Here is a 21,920-nt window from a genome sequence, read left to right on the forward strand (position 1 = left end):
TTTAGCTTTAATTTAAGATGTTAAATGTCACCATTTCAGCAGGCTAAACAGCAATGGGCTATTTTGAGTGAGTCCAGCTTTCACAAATGTACATTCTTGTTACCTGGGTTGCCTTGTTTAACGTTTTCACTTGTGGCAATTCCGATTTTTGCCAGTCTTGTAGAGTTCTAGAAAAGGACTAACTCAATTTACACCAATTATATGATTGAAACTATAAACTCATCTTTTGTTTTCCAGAATCAGTGCACAATTTTGTCCAAAATATTGGGCTACTTTATGATTTGTTGTATTATTGACCTTGTACGGAACAGTTATTCAACATACTAAATGTGTAAATGGTAGTACAGATACAGGTGTTCGCAAGCACATTTGTTAGGATTCCAATACATTTTAGACAGGTTCTTGCTTTTGTTTCACCTTAAGAGGAAGTTTACTTGGCACTCTATTCTAAGGACATTTATTTGAAAGTTTTAGATTGTGTATCATACAATTGGTCTTGGATCAATTTCCACATTTCCAGTCCCTTTACATTTGACTGGCGACCAGTCCAACTAAAACCTACGTCAGTTGGGATAGCATGACAACAGGATAAATGGTACAAAAAAAAGGATGGCTAAATGGATGAATTCCAATAAAGAGACTGGGGCAGCAGTAGTCTTTGGGCCTAGAATGTCCAATATTTGAAATTTACAGTGGGCCAAACAATATGGAGATCAGGACAGATGATTGGGGAGTTGCAAGAGATGCTAGGCTGCTTCATAAGGTAGGTAGGTATCCTTCAGCAAGACACCAAAAGGAACATCTCCATCTGTGATGTGTGATTTGATCTTTTGTAGGGTGTAATGCAGTGGTTCTGCAACATTGTACACCAATTACCACCTAATAAAATACTTAGCTTCCCAATTACCACCATCATAACCGACATTAAAATACAATAGCATAGTTGGCCGAAGTGTTTGCCAAAAAATAAGTTTTATTCCTAAGAACAATATTTATTATTAGTGTTATTGTATTGTACTTAAAAGTTGAAGGGAAGTTTGCAGTTGTAAAAAGAACACTGACAGTAGTGTGTCAGTAAAACGATCTGTGAGAAAAAAATCATCCCTCTCTGGTCCCATCGTGTACCTCTAATTTGATTTTTAAGAAACCAGTGCACCAGAGGAAGTACAATAAATCAAAGACAGAAAGTGTTACGGACAGGATGTTTGAGAATTGCGCTCATGCACGTCAATGAGGGGTAAAGTTTATTGTTATTATTATTATTATTATTTATGTTCCTCAAGGAGAAATTCAACTCCCACTCTGATGTAAACGTGTTGCAGATCACACATTTGCATGCATGCAAGGAGAGATTCAGACTGAAAGAGGTGGGCAAAGGGTGCTGTACCACTTGAGCTGGAATGGGAGGGACAATGCCTTGCTCAAGGGCACCTCAACTGTAGTCAACAAGCAGACTAGCTGCTATTTTTACATTTTTGTTAGTAGTGGGACATGAACCCACATCCTCCAACTCCTAAGTCCATGTTCTCACAGACTGAGCTACTGCCACAAACACTGCTGCTCCGAAGCTTGTACGGTTAGAAACCAGTCTAAATTCATACCAATCTCATATTTGGTACCAGCAACATTGGCACTGATGATGCCCTTCTTCTTTTTGGTGTGCACCTTCCTCTTGCCATGCCCCTGGTAGGAGCCCACAGATGGCAAGTTCACGGGGGATGCTCCTCGATCCTCTAGAGATAAAGACAGCACATATCATTATAAGCATACAGGATATTGTGCACTGTGCACACAAAAGTAGAAAGGCGCCTCATTTCTGCAGGGAATTACAGTGTGGTCAAACAACATCTAGTATGTGTGTTGCAATATGGGGAGGAGGAAGTCAGAAGCAAACAAGGGAATTCTGAGAACAGAGGGTTTGGAAATTGTTAGATGAGTATGAATACTTCAAATGAATGAATCAAATGTACCCTATATTTTCTTTATATTTATGTTGCTTTGGTTGCGGTACAGTGGCCGACTGGTTAGAGCTTCAGCCTCACAGTTCTGAGGACCGGGGTTCAATACCCGGCCCCGCCTGTGTGGAGTTTGCATGTTCTCCCCGTGCCTGCATGGGTTTTCTCCAGGCACTCCGGTTTCCTCCCACATCCCAAAAACATGCATGCTAGTTTAATTGAAGACTCTAAATTGCCCGTAGGTGTGAATGTGAGTGTGAATGGTTGTTTGTTTGTATGTGCCCTGCGATTGGCTGGCAACCAGTTCAGGGTGTACCCCGCCTCCTGCCCGATGATACCAGGGATAGGCTCCAGCACGCCCGCGACCCTAGTGAGGAGAAGCAGCTCAGACAATGGATGGATGGATGGATGGATGGATGGATGGATGGTTCTATGCATCAGAGAACAGCAGTTGTATAGTATGTGTGCATGTTTCTGTACAGAAATTTGTCAGTCCGTAGTATCAGACTCACCTCCATCATTGGGAAGCGAGGGCATCTCCGGTGCTGGGAGGAGGTGTGAGGAGGTAGGCCAAACAAGGCAGTTGGGCCCTGCAGGGTACTCACGGCACCCTCCAAGGACACTCTCACACTGGATAGTTGTCCCGTTCTTGGGATGCGTAGAAAGTATGGTTCAGAACGAGTCCACGGATCATCTGAGCATCTTCCCGGTGCCTGCCAGCGGGATAAAGAGCAGCCCTGGTTTGGGTAGGGAGTTTGGGGAAGTTAGCAGTGATGGGGAAGACTAATGGAGGGAGTTGTGGGGATGGTGAAAGGATGGGGGCATTTTGAAAATCTACACGGGCCCAGCTTATTTACAGCCCCAAGTGGAAAACGCAGTGAATGGGGGTGTACACAGAGATGGATAGGAATGTGTGTAGAACAGAAGAACAAATATATATTTTCCAGCTGTGGTGCACAATGTCAGACTACTGCCATCAAATCTTGTTGTAACTCCGTCAGGCAGTGGCAACACTAGACGATAAGTACTCCGATACCATCGTATCCTGTCTTTGACGATCACTGGGCTTTATCTTGTCAACGCAAACACTGTCGGGGAGGCGTGACCAGAAAAGGGGTCACTTTTCACCGCAACCGGATACAACCGTTACCATGGCGACAACAAGCTGTTGTCAAGTAATGGATCTTTACGGGAATGTTGGGGGAAAAAGACCAAAAGAGGAAAGAAACATGCGGTGTCATGTTTTTTGCTGTCCATTCAAGAAGGGCTGGAGGTATGTTCACGCACTTTTAATACGATACGGCTCGCAAGCAGCCAACAAAACGTGATGTAGCCAAGCAGGCTAGTGCTAGCACTGTTTGTACGTAAACATGCTGATGTTCTGTCCAATCATGCTCTAACGCTTCAGTAAACATTGGTTTGTAAATGTGAATAAATGTTGACAATGGTGACCAAGTATGTTGACAACGGCAAGCACGGGAGGCGACGCATCGGTCACAAAACGTAAGCCTATTGGTCGACGGCAAGGTGCGCTTGTCAGAGAGTTGTCGTTGATATTGTCGCACTACACCGAAGATATCAAAAAAAACATGCGAAACCTTTAAGTTTGGTATCGTAGGGCCATCATAGGGCCAAATCGTTGGTCGTGGATTTTGTCATACAACAAGAGGTTTTGTCGTTCACGACAAAATATTGTATGTCGGGCCCGATCTGGGAACACCCCCGCGATAGTTTATCGGGCCAATATCGGTCCTGTAGTCTGATCTAGGCATATAAGATTAGTCACAGAACTCTGCAAAGTTTGCAAAGGACATTTTATTTGGTTTATTTGTGAATAATCAAGTTAAAACATGAATAGAATAGATACATCCAACATGTTGTAGAAATGATCTAACATCCCTCTTGTCAATAATTTGCTGGGTGCATGAGAATGAATTTGCATTTTGTTTTTGAATGAATTAAATTAATCATTATCAAAATACATGAAGAGATGCAGGAGATTTAGGAGAAAGCTAATTTCCAATAGTCTAAGAGTTTCGCGAATATAGGTTAACTCTGTCAGATTCCCAGTTTATTTTACTAGATGGTCATATTTATTTCCTTAGAATTTCCATTCTCTACCGCTTATCCGGGTCGGGTCGCGGGGGCAGTAGCTTCAGCAGGGACGCCCAGACTACCCTCTCCCCAGCCACTTCATCCAGCTCTTCCGGGGGGATCCCGAGGCGTTCCCAGGCCAGCCGAAGGATGTAGTCTCTCCAGCGTGTCCTGGGTCGACCCCGGGGTCTCCTCCCGGTGGGACATGCCCGGAACACCTCACCAGGGAGGCGTCCGGCTCTGGCTCCTCTCAATGCGGAGGAGTAGCGGCTCTACTCTGAGATCCTCCCGGATGACCGAGCTTCTCACCCTATCTCTAAGGGAGAGCCCGGACACCCTGTGGAGGAAACTCATTTCGGCCGCTTGTATCCGGGATGTTGTTCTTTCGGTCACGACCCACAGCTCATGACCATAGGTGAGGGTAGGAACGAAGATCGACCGGTAAATTGAGAGCTTCGCCTTTCGGCTTAGCTCTTTCTTTACCACAACGGACCGATACAAAGTCCGCATCACTGCAGACGCTGCACCAATCCGCCTGTCGATCTCCCGTTCCATTCTTCCCTCACTCGTGAACAAGACCCCAAGATACTTGAATTCCTCCACTTGGGGCAGGATCTCATCCCCGACCTGGAGATGGCATGCCACCCTTTCCCGACTGAGGACCATGGTCTCAGATTTGGAGGTGCTGATTCTCATCCCAGCCGCTTCACACTCGGCTGCGAACTGCTCCAATGAGAGTTGGAGGTCACGGCTTGATGAAGCCAACAGAACCACATCATCTGCAAAAAGCAGAGATGCAATACTGAGGCCACCAAACCGGACCCCCTCTACGCCTCGGCTGCGCCTAGAAATTCTGTCCATAAAAGTTATGAACAGAATTGGCGACAAAGGGCAGCCTTGGCAGAGTCCAACCCTCACCGGGAACGAGTCCGACTTACTGCCGGATATGCGGACCAAACTCTGACTCCGGTCGTACAGGGACCGAACAGCCCGTATCAGGGGGTTCGGTACCCCATACTCCCGAAGCACTCTCCACAGGACTCCCCGAGGGACACGGTCGAACGCCTTCTCCAAGTCCACAAAACACATGTAGACTGGTTGGGCGAACTCCCATGCACCCTCGAGGACCCTGCCGAGGGTGTAGAGCTGGTCCACTGTTCCACGGCCAGGACGAAAACCACACTGCTCCTCCTGAATCTGAGATTCGACTTCCCGACGGACCCTCCTCTCCAGCACCCCTGAATAGACCTTACCAGGGAGGCTGAGCAGTGTGATTTCCCTGTAGTTGGAACACACCCTCCGGTCCCCCTTCTTAAAAAAGGGGGACCACCACCCCAGTCTGCCAATCCAGAGGCACTGTCCCCGATGTCCACGCGATGTTGCAGAGGCGTGTCAACCAGGACAGCCCCACAACATCCAGAGCCTTTAGGAACTCCGGGTGAATCTCATCCACCCCCGGGGCCCTGCCACCGAGGAGCTTTTTAACTACCTCGGTGACCTCAAACCCAGAGATAGGAGAGCCCGCCTCAGAGAACCCACACTCTGCTTCCCCATGGGAAGGCGTGTCGGTGGAATTGAGGAGGTCTTCGAAGTATTCTCCCCACCGACTCACAACGTCCCGAGTCGAGGTCAGCAGCGCCCCATCCCCACTATACACAGTGTTGGTGGTGCACTGCTTTCCTCTCCTGAGACGTCGGATGGTGGACCAGAATTTCCTCGAAGCCGTCCGGAAGTCTTTCTCCATGGCCTCACCGAACTCCTCCCATGCCCGGGTTTTTGCTTCAGCGACCACCAGAGCTGCATTCCGCTTGGCCAGCCGGTACCCATCAGCTGCCTCAGGAGTCCCACAGGCCAAAAAGGCCCGATAGGACTCCTTCTTCAGCTTGACGGCATCCCTCACCGTTGGTGTCCACCAACGGGTTCGGGGATTGCCGCCACGACAGGCACCGACCACCTTACGGCCACAGCTCCGGTCGGCCGCCTCAGCAATGGAGGCGCGGAACATGGTCCACTCGGACTCGATGTCCCCCGCCTCCCCCGGAACATGAGCAAAGTTCTGTCGGAGGTGGGAGTTGAAACTCCTTCTGACAGGGGATTCTGCCAGACGTTCCCAGCAGACCCTCACAATACGTTTGGGCCTGCCACGTCGGACCGGCATCTTCCCCCACCATCGGAGCCAACTCACCACCAGGTGGTGATCAGTTGACAGCTCCGCCCCTCTCTTCACCCGAGTGTCCAAGACATGCGGCCGCAAGTCCGATGACACGACCACAAAGTCGATCATCGAACTGCGACCTAGGGTGTCCTGGTGCCAAGTGCACGTGTGGACACCCTTATGCTTGAACATGGTGTTCGTTATGGACAATCCGTGACGAGCACAGAAGTCCAATAACAGAACACCGCTTGGGTTCTGATCGGGGGGGCCGTTCCTCCCAATCGCGCCCTTCCAGGTCTCACTGTCATTGCCCACGTGAGCATTGAAGTCCCCCAACAGAACAATGGAGTCCCCAGCGGGAGCGCTCTCCAGCACCCCCTCCAAGGACTCCAAAAAGGGTGGGTACTCTGAACTGCTGTTTGGTGCATAGGCACAAACAACAGTCAGGACCCGTCCCCCCACCCGAAGGCGGAGGGAGGCTACCCTCTCGTCCACCGGGGTGAACCCCAACGTACAGGCGCCGAGCCGGGGGGCAATAAGTATACCCACACCTGCTCGCCGCCTCTCACCATGGGCAACTCCAGAGTGGAAGAGAGTCCAACCCCTCTCGAGAGGACTGGTACCAGAGCCCCAGGTGTGTGTGGAGGCGAGTCCGACTATATCGAGTCGGAACTTCTCGACCTCACACACCAGCTCGGGCTCCTTCCCTGCCAGAGAGGTGACATTCCACGTCCCTAGAGCCAGCTTCTTTAGCCGGGGATCGGATCGCCAAGGTCCCCGCCTTCGGCCACCGCCCAGCTCACACTGCACCCGACCCCTATGGCCCCTCCCACAGGTGGTGAGCCCATGGGAAGGGGGACCCACGTTACCCTTTCGGGCTGTGCCCGGCCGGGCCCCATGGGTGCAGGCCCGGCCACCAGGCGCTCGCCTTCGAGCCCCACCACCAGGCCTGGCTCCAGTGGGGGGCCCCGGTGGCCCGCGTCCGGGCAAGGGAAAACGAAGTCCATTGTTTGTCATCATCATTAGGGGTCTTTGAGCCGTGCTTTGTCTGGTCCCTCACCTAGGACCTGTTTGTCATGGGTGACCCTGCCAGGGGCATAAAGCCCCAGACAACTTAGCTCCTAGGATCACTGGGACACACAAACCCCTCCACCACGACAAGGTGACGGCTCAAGGAGGGGTTCCTTAGAATTCCAGATTTTAATTTTGAAATTAATTAGTTTTATCTCTATAAATTATTAGAATTCATCCATTACATTTATATATTATTCATATTTATTTATCCATCCATTGTCCATAGTGATTGTCCTCAGTTTTAAGTCTTCAGAGTTAGACCAGCAGCCATTGTAATAAATTCTTTGAGTTCTGCATGAAAGATAACGCCACATGAATGAGATGGCATTTTGGTTCAAATCCATACCATATTAGGTTTACAGATTAAAAGATTGTGATCAATAACATCAAATGCTACAGTAAAATCAAGCAACACTGCACCTGTCATCTTAAAGCTATCCATCTCATTTAACCAGTCATCGGTCATTTGTGTAAATGAAGAAAAAAATGGAGTAGTTGTGCCTGTAAGCATGTTGAAATTTTGTATCCAGACGGTTGCAGTTGAAATAATTTTGTATTTGTGAATGTACTATTTCTCTTAGTTTACTGGCTACTGGGAGGATAGCCTATAGTTCTGCCCAGTAAGTGCTAGTCTTCCATCTTTAGCTAAGGGAATTATTTTTGCCTTCTTTCCCGATAGTGGAATATCCAGTATAACTTGCATTAGACATTTATAAAAGATGTGACACATAGGTCCAGAAATGTGGTCAGCTGTTAGACTCAGCACTTTACTGTCCAGCATGTCAGTGCCTATTGAGCTATGGTCCAGAAAGGCCTTCAACAACTTCCTAACCACACTCTCCTGCACCCTTTTAAACTGAAAATGCAACTTACTAAGCATTATGCTATTTCCTTTACGTTCAAAAGTATTTTTAATGTGTTCATATTCTGCCTAAGTAACCTTACCTTATATATGAAAAAAAATAAAATAATAATTGGCTATATCAAGTGGTTTGGTTAGAAACCAGTCTTCTGATTCTACAAAAGAAACCTATTACCTTTCTCCCCATTCATTCCTTTAGACTTCTCCAGTTCTCTTAAGTTATCTGCCGTCTTGCATCACAACATTTATTCTTTGTATCTTTTTCAGCATTTTGTTTTTGCAGGTCTTTGATCTGACCCATCATATCCAACTGATTTTGGGCAATGTTTGAGAACATGACAACTCCAGAACATGAAATTGAGTGACCGCTTTATGTCCTCCACCCCTACCTCCACAATTGTGGGCCTGTTTGGTGCCATTTTGCTAGATTATTTCAAGAATGTGTATAAGAAATCCCAAGCAGTAGTTCGCCATCTGATATGTCTGATGACAATGACGTGACCAATCACAACGCCGAGCGGGAAAAACAACACCAGAACCCGGAAGAGGGATCAAAAGACAGCATTCACTATCAACTTTTCCTGACAGTTTTATACAGAAAAGCATGCAATTTTGCACGAGCAGTACTGATTTGTAACGCAGACCAGAAAGGCCCATTTGCCACACACACACACACGTCCACCCGCGGACAGGAGAGTAATGACGCACCCTAACCCTACAGCCAGGTGTTAACCATACAGCCACAAGATCAAGGCGCAGCCAGAAGTTGCCAACCTGCTAAATCAATCACAAATGCTTTGCGGTTTTCCTCTGTGAAGTCATTTACCAGGAGCGGAGCAGCTAGCCAGCATTCGAGAGGGAAAGTTGAAACTTCTTCCTGAGCTACCAACAAGGAGAGTGCAGTGACTCAAGCTGTGGCAAAGCCAAGTCCAGAGGACATTGGGCAAGATCAGTAATGTTAACAAAGCACACACAACAACAGCTTCCCACACTGTAAGACAACAAGTAGCAGCTTAGCTCATACGTCTAATTAATCTAAAATACTTTTGGAATGTAGGAGGAATGCGGTGTGACCTGTTGCTACCCGCCCTACAAGTGGCCCTCCTGTACAGATGACAGAAACAGAACAGCGCAGAATGCTCAATGAGGTGAAGAAGATCCTAGTGTTAGTTGAAAACTCACAGTAATCTCTGGCACATGCTAACATATACAGTGGAACCTCAATTTAACTGACTAATAGGGGGGACACCTCGTCCGTTAAATCAGATTGTCCGTTAAATTGAAGCACTTTTTTTTGTGGCCTAAAAACATCATTACAGTACAAAATAGTTTTACCAGTACTGTGCAAAATTGTTTTGTACTTTTTTTGTGGGCGAGAAACACACAGTACTGTGCAAAACTATTGTAAATAAATATTAATAAAAGCTTTAAAATGTTTGAAAAGTTTTAAAGTTTATCCAAACTTACCTCATTGGTACATGAAAAGGGTGATTTTGAGTTACAACTGGACACTATTTTCTGTCCGTTAAATCCCAAGTCTGTGAAATCAGGGTCCGTTAAATTGGCGTACCCCTGGTTTGGTCACCCGCTGGACGGACTTGCTGGCTTGGCCCCCCCCCCCCCCCCCTTGCGGGTGTAGGGGGCCGGACCCACCCTTCCTCAATGTGCCGGCTCAGCAACTCCATACACCAGTTGACTAACATGAATGTGATATGGTGTTTATTCACTAATAAGTTCGATAGACACACTATAGACTTTAATTACTTGTGCTGGGACCACTAATAACAACACAGGTTATAATAACATATAAACTCACAGGTTCTTACTGGTGTTTAGACACTAAAAAGAATCCCACTGCACCACTCGTCAGTAGCAATGCCTTGCTCATTTCCCACATCCTGTCCTGTCCTGCCCTTTTCTGTCCTCTCTCATCTTGTTCTCTTGGTTAGTTATTGCATGTCTTCACCAGGTGTCCCACCCTCATCCACAAATAAGAACACGATTTGACTGTTGTAATGTTACTTATGCTCAAATATTTAGACTGTCCAACTATTGTTCTACTGTGGTTCGCACATCTATTCCCCTTGTTCACTCTGTCCCGCTGTCTGTCCCTTAAAACCTTTTTCTGTCTGGCTGCATTTTCAAAGAACATCAGAATATTCATTCATTCATCTTACATTCTGCTTATCCTCACAAGGGTCACGGGCGTGCTCGAGCCTATCCCAGCAATCTTGGGGGCGAGAGGGGGGGGTACACCCTGAACTGGTCGCCAGCCAATCGCAGGGCACATATAAACAAACAACCATTCGCGCACACATTCACACCTACAGAACATGCAAACTCCACACAGGCGGGGCCGGGATTTGAACTCCGGTCCTCAGAACTGTGAGGCAGACGCTCTAACCAGTCGTCCACCGTGCCGCCTGTAATATTTATCTTTATACAAAATTAATCAAATCATGTCATGGGAGTTGTCTGATGACTGAATTATAGTCAATCATAGTCAAGCCCTATCAGTTTTTCAGAATTTTTTTTTATGTATAAAGCATTTTCATGAAATAGTAATAAACACAGAGAAAACACATTTTATATACCAAAGAACAGAACAGATAGCCTCCATTTACAAAAGCTGTTCCTTGTTCTTTCATACAGAGACCAAAAGTGCCCTCTAGCGGTGAGAATGCGTCAACTGTTTTCTTCTCCACATAGTCCAGTTACACACATCAGAAAATATGCACAAATACTTGCACACTGCCAAATTGATTCAATGAGCATTCACTAAACAAATTAAAATAGGGAAACAATCAAAGTGCATTCTTCCATCACTCAGTAGAATTGTATGTCTTTCTGTTGGTCTTTTTGACTGAGTGGAGCATTGGTTCCAGGGAAGACAAAGGTTGAAATGAGTTTAGCAGAGAGTGAAACAAAAACATTCCGAGTGATGAAGTGAGGCAAGCTGTGCTGTTGACAAGAACCCCCGCCCACTTCTCGGTGCTATCCTGTACTGTAAGCAGGGAAGGAATTTTGACTCTATCCATCAGTGCCCCCCTTACACAACTAAACAAAATGTTCAACAAAGTTTGTAAAGGGGTCACACAGGAGCCTGGGAAGAACACATTCAACTATGTTGGTTATGGTCGAGGATTTCCACCCTTTGCTGCTATAGTTCAGTGTATTGTGGCAAAGTGAGTGACCAACCAGATCCAGCAGATGAAGTTATGGTGAAATCAAGCATGCTCTGTGTGCCATTTACCACCCGCTTTGTATTGTGCATTAGAGCCACCGACAGGGCGGTGGAACAGTAGGCCTTCCTGCACGGAGTTTGCATGTTCTCTCTGTGCTTGCATTGGTTTTCTCCAGGTACTCCATCTTATTCCCACATTCATAAACATGCATATTAGATTAAATGAAGACTCTAAATTATCCACAGGTGTGAATGTGTCAATGGTTGTTTATCGACAGTATATGCGCCCTGCGATTGACTGGCGACCGATCCGGGGTGTAACCCACCTCTTGTCCAAAGACAGCTGGGATAGGCTCCAGCTCGTTTATGAGCCTTATGACGACAAGCACTATAGAAATTTGATGGATGGATCATGAGAGATGACAGTGAGTAAGATGCGAAAAGGTGTCACACCCTAAAGCAGGTGGGGGTTTGATGCCAGGCTCAAGGAACCTAGGCAGTGCTCATAGAGAAAACTTGTCACTTTCCAACAACCAGTCCCAACTACTATATTTTCTACTTCCTCCCAGGCTGAGCAACTCCCAGCCATAATATAAATCTGTTTTACCTCCTCTACAGAGACTGCTTTCATCAGCATTGATTGGTCCATTGTCTTGTTTTTATTATTATTATTATATTATTATTATTATTACTAGTTGTTATTGGTAAGTAACTTGCTAACTATACAGTATATTAAAAAGTACTCTATCAAGGTTCTTCCTTTTTAGTTGAGAATCCACCAATTGATTATGTCATAAAACGTAATCAAAACATCCATACCTACAGTTCAAAAGGGGCAAAACAAAACAAAAAATTACGTATCCAGTTTGAATTTGAAAATTTTTTCCAAGGATATGTGCGCTCAGCGTCTGCAATTTCATATCAAGTTTCAATTGCTGATCTAATTCAGATTGGAACACTTAAAATGTACCCCATAAAAATGAGATAGACACTTTTTGTGTGCCTGTGGAGGAGGAGATTTGATATTTTATTTTATTCATTCATCCATCCATCCATTTTCTGAGCCGCTTCTCCTCACTAGGGTCGCGGGCGTGCTGGAGCCTATTCCAGCTAACATCAGGCAGGAGGCGGGGTACACCCTGAACCAGTTGCCAGCCAATCGCAGGGCACATACAAACAAACAACCATTCACACTCACATTCACACCTACGGGCAATTTAGAGTCGTCAATTAACCTAGCATGCATGTTTTTGGGATGTGGGAGGAAACCGGAGTGCCTGGAGAAAACACACGCAGGCACGGGGAGAACATGCAAACTCCACACAGGCGGGGCCAGGGATTGAACCCCGGTCATTCATTCATCTCAATGAAAATGTGCCTTCTTTTTAGCTATAATGATTGGATTTTGTATTCCCCCAAAATTTTATTTCACAGGTGAAAAAGCTTTGGTAGCCTGTTCTGTATTGTATGTGGTTTATATCCTCCAGAAAAAGATAAGAGTAGGAAGATTGAAATTCTGACGTGACTTTGCAAAGTAGGCCTGTGCAATATCACAGTTTTTACCAACGTAGAAATAATATCAGTATTGTATGAGCCCAGCGCCAGCCCTACCCAATGTGGCACTCTAGTCAAGATGTTTTTTATGGCATTTTCCTAATCTGCGATTTACATTTGCTTACAAAAGAAATCCAATAAAGTTTTTTCCTATTGTCTTGAGTTTATAACATGTCACCCAATTTAAAATATTTTTTAAAATGTGTTCTTCATTTCTTTACTTTATTTGTACTATTCTTGACTGCCCAACCAATCATGCGAGTGACTCGCTGCGGCGACCCCCGGATGAGACAAAAAAAAAAAACACTGCATCAACATTACCTCTTTCTCCTGTTTTCGCTCCTCTTTTTTTCTTTTTCTTCTTTCCTGTGTTTGCAAAGTTGTCTGTGTTCACATCAATAGCTTCAGCCCTCCCCTCAGAAAGATTGAGTAGGTACGATCAGCCGGAGGAGGAGGGGATGGGATGAGACAGAACTTGTTTGGTAATATAATTTATAGTGATGTTAATTGGGAATTGATTTATGTTTGAGTTGGTTAGCTTTTCCATTTTAAGTTAGTAGTTTTCGAGTTGACGGCACGGTGGACGACTGGTTAGAGCGTCTGCCTCACAGTTCTGAGGACCGGGGTTCAATTCCCGGCCTCGCCTGGGTGAAGTTTACATGTTCTCCCCATGCCTGCGTGGGTTTTCTCTGGGCACTCTGGTTACCTCCCACATTGCAAAAACATGCATGGTAGGTAAATTGGAGACTCTAAATTGCCCGTAGGTTTGAATGTGAGTGCGAATGGTTGTTTGTTTATGTGTGCCCTGATTGGATGGCAACCAGTTCAGGGTGTACCCTGCCTCCTGCCCGATGATAGCTGGGATAGGCTCCAGACATCCCACGACCCTTACGAGGATAAGCGGCTCAGAAAATGGATGGATGGATGGATTGATGGATGGTTCCGATTGCGCAAAATCCTTGAAATTATCACAAGTGCATCATGATGGGACTTAAACAAGGGCCATATTTATTATCACAAACACAAGACGCCTCATGTTTGTGCACATGCGCAATGTGACATCATTTTTTGTGCGCATGCATGTCACTTCACAAACCCATTCCCTCCACATGAGAATTTGCATTTCTTTTGTAATGTGAACAACGACATAAAAAGATTGGAATTAACAAAAAAATATGAAGTGGGCCCTGCAGTGTGAACATAGTCTCTTGATCTTAAGAAAAGAGCCTTACAAGTAGGCCTGTCACGATAATTATTATATCAACTATCGTTCACTAAATAAGGGGTAAGAACGTTTCAGGTTACAAACGGGGTCACGGAAACGATTAAGTTCATAACCCGAGGTTCCGCTGTAATTGAATTATTATGCTCTAATACCACTATACCAGTGGCATAAAAAAACAAAACAATACTATAATTTATCGTGATAGTTTTGGGGAAAATATATCATCATAAAATATTTGCTATCATGACAGGCGTACTTACCGGCTGCCTCTTCGGGCTCATGTGGACTATTCAGTCCTGCACAATCTGTTCCGTTGCAACAACAGTACCTTTACAAAGCCTCTTTGCCCCATTCTGTATTTGCTGGCGGAATGCGTTTATATTGATCCTCTCGGTTTATTTGGGGCGGTGTGGAGCAGAGGGTAGGTTTACGCCCTAACCGGAGAGTAGCCGGTCTGTATCCCTGGCCAAGCATGTCGTCATTGTGTCCCTAGGCACGACATTTAACCCACATTGCCTATAAATGAATGTGGTTGGATGGTTGTTGGTGGTTGGAGGGGCTGTAGGTGCAGAATTTCAGCCACACTTTTGTCAGAGTGCCCCACGGCAGCTGTGGCTACACGAGTATCTTAACACCACCAGGGTGTGACTATTAAGTATTTTTGAGTGCATTGAAAAACGCTATACAAGTCGTATGCATTTATATAACCATTTAATTAGTTGTTTATATTAATTGGAATCGACTCATTTTTATTTTCCTTAAAATTAAAATGTTTTGACTTCAAATTAAGGGTTATAGCAATAATTCATTTTAATATAATTCCTGTAAATTGAAGGATTTTTTTATGCCCCCCTGTGATACGGCGCCCTTAGTATCTGCCCATCTTGCCTAATGGACCCTGTTTGAGCCACTACTACTACAAGACATTAATTACAATACAGAATTACATTGCAGGTCAAAGATTATGCAGTAGCTAAATTTAAACAAGAGAGGGAGCTAGAGGGCCACATAGATACCTGTGGTGCCAAGCCTTAATGGATTCTGAGCTCATGCACATCCTCGGCCTCAACACAAAGACGCTTTATTGTTAACAGCTATCTACTCATGCTGCCATAAGCATCTCTCTATTCCACAGGCCAAATCCATTACAAATAAATGTTTTATCTGACAGAGTGCTGTACTGCTGAGCTGTCTGCTTTGCACAACAAGTGACTACAATCCAATTGTGTACTGTTGCACCAATAGTGTTTTCTAGAGGGGAATACAGTACATATGGTACGTGTCCTGCAGGACAAAGGCTACATAAACATTTAAAATTCATATCAGGAGCTTGTTTAAGGTACACTCAGAAACATCATCATCATATGGTTGTGGCGAACCTCTCTAACTATCAAAAGCAGCTCCAGAAAGGCATCACAAGAAGCTCTACAAACTGTCAGAAAAAGCTGAGCTGAAGCAGTAGACTCTTTCAGCAGTGTCATGCAAGTCTCTTCAAGAAGGAGCAAAACGTCCCCTGAGGGGGTTGATTTATGTTTGTTTTATGTTTTCCCCTACTTACATTAAATTACATCTTAGCAGTGAGTTCCAACAAGAGAAACAAAAAAGAGGCTTGGGGAAACACCACTTAGCTTTGTGTTATGCTAACATTCTCTGGTATTCCCTATTTCACTGGACCTCATTGATTGTGTAGTAAATAGCTATTCAAAATGCACTGGGAGAGAATAGAGTAAAACCTTTAAAGCCCATACAATTTGAAATTTGCTCAAACATTTCATGGAAAATACAGCTCTTAAGTTGTCTAAAACTTCAAGGATTAATTATTGGCATGTGCTTTGCTTGTTTTTATGGTTCCTTTACACACATACTGCATTCCAAAAGAAGGATCAACCTGAGCAAGGACTATTAAGAGCAGCAGTGTTTCAATACTTTCGTCCAGCAGCATCATAAGCGTTGTCACACTTGAAGTACACTGTATATAGGGTTTTATTTTTCAAGATTTACCGAACAAGGGTTAACATATTTTTACACATTTTATAGTTAAAGGTTTTATGATGGCCGCAGTATGGCTATGGAGCAGATTATTTTATTTCAATTAGTTTCTTTTAAAAAAACTTTTTTTTTTAATCTGGACAAATTGGAAGACAACCATCATCTTCGAACAGATTTAACAGCTTTATTAAAACTAATTTAATTGCATATGCTTGACTGAATGCAAACATCATAATTTAATAATATGAATTGTATAAACCTTATTCTTTATTGCATCTCCAAATGTGTTAATATTGCTTATTTGTTTGTTAATAAGCGGGATTAAACATTTTTAAACTACTTAACAAATTCCCATGAACGACATGGGCTAAACACAGAGTACAGATCCGGTTGAAGGTTAGCAATCAGGATTTTTTTTCACTTCTGTAGGCATATCAGTTTTTCAAACTTTTGAAATGAATAATGCATGTATATTAAAAACAAACTTCCAGCATATGCAGGAGATGGACATGTATGAAGGTTTGTCAAAAAAACAGTCGTGAGCTGGTGACAGTAAGCTTTTCATCACCAATATCTCAGATAAAATGCTGTGTTCATGAGTTATTTTGCATAAAGAATCAACATAATGTACTGTACTTGCTTCTTCCATGCACAAGGAGAAACAAGTGTAGGAGCTCTCACCCCACAGGGCACTGAGCTACTCCAACAGACACCTGAATGCAAAGCTAATGCAATCCCCTGGAAAAATGGACGTGACTCACGTTCGTTTTACTGCACTGTATATTTAATAGTGCAGCAACACCTCCACGTCTTGATTCAGTGTATATAAGGACAATAAACCAAACAAATAAACTGTAAACTGCATAATGTGTAAAAACAAGCCTGCCACTAAGATTAACCTTACTACAAACTATTTTGAAGCCTTAAAGCATATTACATAATTTGAAAAATGTAATGAGGTCAACAATGCACTGCATGCAGTCCAGACCATAACATACAGCGGCTGGAATAAGTATTTAACACGTCACCATTTTTCTCACTAAATATACTTCCAAAGGTGCTATTGACCAGAACATTTCACCAGATGTTGGGAACAACCCAAGTAATCCATATGTACAAAGAAAGTAGAAAAAATAAGACCAGAAATTAAGTTGTGTATAAAAATGTGAAATGAAACACGGAAAAAGTATTGAAAAGCCAAGACAACACCTAAAATCTATCAATAATCAAACAGCAATCCAGCCCCTTGTCAGTGCAAATGAATATCAGCCGGTTCAGTCCTAATTGATGGCCTACAAAAAGGTCTCATTGCCAAGGTGTGAGTTGAGACACGTCTCATGATGGGTAAGAGCAAAGAGCTATCTCAAGCCCATCACAAACTAATTGTTGCCAAACATAATCGATGGCGTTGGTTACAGGCACATATCTAAGGTTCTGAACGTTTCAGTGAGAGCTTCAAAAAGACAATAACATGTATCATAACAGATACTGTTATGATACATGTTATCTTAAATATAACATAACAGATACTGTAAACTAAACTAATAAACATTTGATAGTTTATTCGGTTGTGTAAATAAATGCTCCTGGTTGCTCCTAATACACGTATTAGAATACTGCACAACAGAAGGGGGAAAAGATGTGGACATCCACCAGTGTATGTGTCTTATACAAACACACTGCATCCCGTGAATATGTTTAAATTAAGATATAAGGCCTTAGAATCCTGCTAATCTTGCAGGTCACTTTAAGGGTCCTCGCCAGCCAAGCTACAGGCTAAGCTAACAAGCAAACTGATGGAGATTCTGCTTGTCACAGCAAACACCGAGGGCCATGCCCTTTCATAGTGTTTAATTCTATTTTTGTTTAAAAAAAATTTAATCTCATTGTCGTTCTATACACAGGCAATCCGTGTCTCTGCAAATTCAATGTCACACATCCTAAGCAGATGTACTAGCGAATAGAGTACAGTACTGTAGTTGTTCGCGTGCTACAGCTATCGAGCTCTTCGCTGGTCCAGGTCCGGTTGGGGGTTCTCATCGTAAGAAACAATCAGACAGTGCTGCTATCAAACAGCATAGCTGCTACGCAAAAAAAAATTATAATAATAATACAAATGAAGCTTCACCGTGTTTTCATTTAGCCACGGTACATTCACACACAAATGCTGTGCGTCTATCTGGTGATGCGGAAGCGACAATGGGGGTGTACAATTAGCTCGGTTTTATAATCTTAGGGAAGGATTGGGGGGCGAAGTAGCTCGTTACCTTATTAATTCCAGTCACTGGTCGCTCAGCTCCTTAGCTTTGGTTGAGTCCCAGCGAAGGCGCAGAGAAACCACCCAGTACCGAGAGTATTTTCAAGAATGCATCGGTGTTTTTGTTATGCAGAAAAACACAAAATACTGGTTGAAATGCACACACACAAACAAAAAGAAATCTGTTTGTTCTTCAAATCCGGTAGTGTGCAGTGCACTGGAGCGAATCCATGGACGAAACCATTCACGGTGAGAGTGGGGGTGAAGCTACCTGAATTGCAGAAGTTTGTCATTTCTCGCCCGTCAGCACAAAACGCGTCCGATACTTTTAACAGTAAAATAGAGAAACACACGAGTCTTGTCAAGCACATTAGTTTTAGTTTTACTCGTGGTCGTGGAGTCTATTTGATTATGGGGGTGTCAACGTGGCTCTTTCTCTCAGATGGTTGAATGCAAACACTGGAAGCAACCTAGCAACAGTGTCGCTGACCGTGGTGCTAAAATCAACCCGCGGTCATGGGCGCGTCCTAATCAGAGGTCATTGACGTGTCATCCGCATCTTAACACATTGTGGATCTGCAATGATCGCTATGTTGTTGTACTCCTCTTTGCAGGAGCCTTTTACATTTGTTGTTATTTACAATTATTATTATTATTATTATTATCATCATTTTCAGTCACCAATGGAGCTCTCAAGGGTCAGGCTCCTCCATGCTTGTTGGATTTGGTGTCGTTTTTAATCGTCCTGTTAGGTCATTGAGGTGACAGGTCTGCTAACTGCATTTTACTTAACGTCTGTCAGTGGAAATTAAAAACTGAAGGCGATGGAGCCTTGCAGTCCATTGCCTCCAAATATTAGGATACAGTTCCTTTTGAGCTCAAGGAACTGCATCTTCTATTTCTATATTTACAGAGCTGTTTAAAATACCTTTCTTTAGGCATGCAGTACAGTAAGACAATATTGTTTTTATTTTATTTTACTTTTATTAGATTACTTTAGCGGCACGGTGGCCGACTGGTTAGAGCGTCAGCCTCAAAGTTCTGGTTCAATCCCCGGCCCCGCCTGTGTGGAGTTTGCATGTTCTCCCCGTGCCTACGTGGGTTTTCTCCGGGCACTCCGGTTTCCTCCCACATCCCAAAAACATGCATTAATTGGAGACTCTGAATTGCCGTAGGTGTGACTGTGAGTGCGAATGGTTGTTTGTATGTGCCCTGCGATTGGCTGGCAACCAGTTCAGGGTGTGCCCCGCCTCCTGCCCGATGACAGCTGGGATAGGCTCCAGCACGCCCGCGACCCTAGTGAGGAGAAGCAGCTCAGAAAATGGATGGATGGATGGATATATTATTTTAATTGGTATTGTTTTTTCTCTGTAAAATGTGATTCTGTATGTATTTCATATAAGTATAGCAATAAAATAGATTTCTAATTTTGATTCTGTTCAGAACTTTGTGAGTCGTCCCACTGAAAAGTGCTGTCATGTTCTGTCTGAGTAGTTGCTTTTTCTTTCCCTATCAGTTTTCCCTGTGCTTTGTTTAGTTTTCCAGAAGCAGCGCAGGTAGGAGTATAGCAGGGAGGTGCACATCTGGGAGGAAAGCAATCAACTCCCAGTCTTAAACCCTACCAGCACTTCAGGCTGGTGCTGGATCATTCCTTTGTCCCGAGTTGTTGCTGTGTGCATTCTGTTTTGCTTCCATATTGTATTCTGCCTTGTTGGTTGTTTTTGGTGCTCCAGTAAGTCAGTGGCAAGGCCAGACATATTTTGGGTGGGCTCAAGCGCACCCATATCTTGCTTTAGCCCACCCTATGAATTCGTCCTCAAATTAATTTGCAAAAAGTTTTGTTTTTTTAAACATGTTCTGTTGCGATAGCACACGCTTTAGCATTGACAAACAAAGTAAACCTTGTAAAAATCGGTTGAGAAATGAGCAAGTTATGACTTAATTTCAATGTCCATGCATTGCCTTTGAAGGGAACATCGACCTTCCCAGCATGGCCTCCACGTAGGCACGTCGGTTAGCCGGGCTGCTATAGTCTATAGTCTATAGTGTATAGTCTATAGTCTATAGTCTGCGGGTGTATAGTCTTCATATCTATGGTCAAAACAGCTACACACATTTCCAGCTATGTTAACGCTAATGACCAGGTAATGATTGATTTACAACCCTGACACAATCTATAAAATGACAGTTGACCACACGGCGATGCTTCATTGCCTCCTCCTGTATGTTATGTGTCAGCACTGACTCGGCAGGGGCTTGTAATGGTGCGTGCTGTGTAGGTATTAGGTAATAAGCTACTTAGACACTTGGAGCTATCGCTAGCTAATTGATTAGCAAAGAGTTTTGGCCCAGTGTATCTGATAGATATGAAATGTCTCCTTTAGGGTAGATAGGGTGTGTTTGTACGTGTTTATTTTTTAAGAGTATGGGGCAGAAAAAGTTGACATGCCCTGCAAAAACTCAAAATCTTTACATTACAAAATGCCAGTGGAATGTAAAAAAAAAACTTATTGTCCTGGTTTGTCGACTTATTTCAAGTAAAAAAATAACTTGAAACAAGTGAAAACTGTAAAAACAAGGAGATTAATTTTGTTTTGTTTTTTAAAAAGATTTTGTGTTTTTGCAGTGTGTGTGTGTTTATTTTCAGTTTAAAAAAAAAAAAAAAACGCTGGAAGTATCAGGTCACTTTCAACACCAAAACTGTGCTAATTAAATCAGGAAGTTCCACAGTTTTTTCGAGTAATACTCCCTGCAGTTTGGACAGTTTTGAAAAGGTGGCCCATTGGTCCATCTATAACACAGACAGTAAACTGAACCACTCAGGAAATAGTACGAAAAATGTCCCGTGTCGCTCCCGCTGTTAGTTTCCGAGTCATGTAGAAGAGTCCCGGCATAGTGAAAGCAACATGGAGAAACAAAAAAAAAAAAAAGAGTGCAAATAAATTGAAAAATCTCAGCTAAGATGAGGGAAAATGTGCCATAATCACAGATATGTTCATTGGAGGTGCTGCTGTAGCCTCCAGCCCTATAGCTGTGACAATAACAGATTTAACAGGTGAAGAAAGAAATCAGCAGCGAACAGGTGGAGGAACACCCACTGAATGCAGGCTTTTGAAACCAGTGAGCAACTTTTAACCTGAAGCCATAGCTGCTATATTAGGGATATTCAGAAAATACTGTACATAATAGAGATGATTTTAAAAAAAGGGCTAAAAGAATCAATTGAACTAAATAGAGAAAACAAAAGTGAGTTAACAATAGATGCTACATTTTTGGTATTTATTTATTTATTTGGTTGATAATACAGTAGGCTACATTATGCTTGAAACAGAATATACTGTACTTAAGGAAGTTCAGCTATATGTGTTGAGTAAATTTACTTCTTTGTTTCCCACAATTATTTGATAGCCTTTTTACGTAATGATTAACTATAAAAAGGACAAATTTAGATGCTTTTTTTTAAAAGTTATTTTTTAAATATCATGCTGCTATTATCTTTTCTTGCTAAAAGCATGACTGAAGCCAACTCCACCCCTTTGTTTTTGGTAATATTAGTTGGTACCATGCATGA

The 21,920-nt window shown here is 43.5% G+C and overlaps 1 protein-coding gene across 10 annotated transcripts in view; it reads right to left on the reverse strand.

Moving 5' to 3' along the window:
* Positions 1-18,609, reverse strand: part of ttll7 (tubulin tyrosine ligase-like family, member 7) — a 116,970-nt gene extending 98,361 nt beyond the window's left edge. For 2 of the 10 annotated variants that reach the window (XR_009789334.1, XM_061779103.1), the window contains exons 1-4: positions 18,360-18,609; positions 2,468-2,692; positions 2,272-2,385; positions 1,602-1,733 (exon numbers count right to left, since the gene is read on the reverse strand). Coding sequence is in view for 7 of the 10 variants with exons in the window: in XM_061779103.1 (XP_061635087.1) it covers positions 1,602-1,733; positions 2,272-2,385; positions 2,468-2,492 (271 nt within the window). In the remaining 3 variants the exon portion in view is untranslated. Of the gene's footprint in view, positions 1-1,601; positions 1,734-2,271; positions 2,386-2,467; positions 4,370-18,359 lie in introns of those variants that run through there. The other 8 variants (XM_061779106.1, XM_061779099.1, XM_061779108.1 and 5 more) reach the window with 6 other exon arrangements.
* Positions 18,610-21,920: the final 3,311 nt, after the last annotated feature.

This window comes from Phyllopteryx taeniolatus, chromosome 7 (assembly GCF_024500385.1).
Source record: "Phyllopteryx taeniolatus isolate TA_2022b chromosome 7, UOR_Ptae_1.2, whole genome shotgun sequence".
Classification (NCBI taxonomy): domain Eukaryota; kingdom Metazoa; phylum Chordata; class Actinopteri; order Syngnathiformes; family Syngnathidae; genus Phyllopteryx; species Phyllopteryx taeniolatus.